A 410-nucleotide genomic window follows, 5' to 3' on the forward strand; every position below is an offset into this window, starting at 1 on the left:
CTGGCGACATGGGCAGCCAGGTGCTCAGCACCCAGCGACACGCACCGATGAGCTCCGCAAAGCCCCCGACGGGCAGGCGGCAGGTCCCCGTCACGAACTGCAACAGCCGGATCCTCTTCTCGTTGTCCATCTCCTTAACCACCTACGACAAGAATGTGGAGGGAGAGTGGGGTCCCAGTCGCCCCCAAACCCGCAGCCTGGCCATGCAGCACGGCTCCTGCCGTGGACACCCCGCACCCTCCGGCCGGTCTCGGACACAGCCAGGGTGGTGCAGCACACTGGGAACGTGGCCCAGCCCCGGCCTCCCGTCCCACAGCTCCCAGGTCCCGGGCGGGGGATGGTCCCGGGGCTGGGGAGCGGGATGGAGGTGCTGCCGGCACCGGGACTGACCTGCCAGAACCACTGTATGT

At 68.5% G+C, this 410-nt stretch overlaps 1 protein-coding gene across 1 annotated transcript in view; it reads right to left on the reverse strand.

Moving 5' to 3' along the window:
- The window catches only part of LOC104498684 (NEDD4-like E3 ubiquitin-protein ligase WWP2), a gene marked incomplete at its 5' end in the record, with an annotated part of 3,960 nt that overhangs the window by 1,251 nt on the left and 2,299 nt on the right, over nucleotides 1–410 (reverse strand). Inside the window, one exon of the mRNA XM_010142094.1 lies at nucleotides 46–142. Within this exon, the coding sequence (XP_010140396.1) occupies nucleotides 46–142 (97 nt within the window). The remainder of the gene's footprint in view (nucleotides 1–45; nucleotides 143–410) is intronic.

This window comes from Buceros rhinoceros, unplaced genomic scaffold (genome assembly GCF_000710305.1).
Source record: "Buceros rhinoceros silvestris isolate BGI_N320 unplaced genomic scaffold, ASM71030v1 scaffold29998, whole genome shotgun sequence".
NCBI lineage: Eukaryota > Metazoa > Chordata > Aves > Bucerotiformes > Bucerotidae > Buceros > Buceros rhinoceros.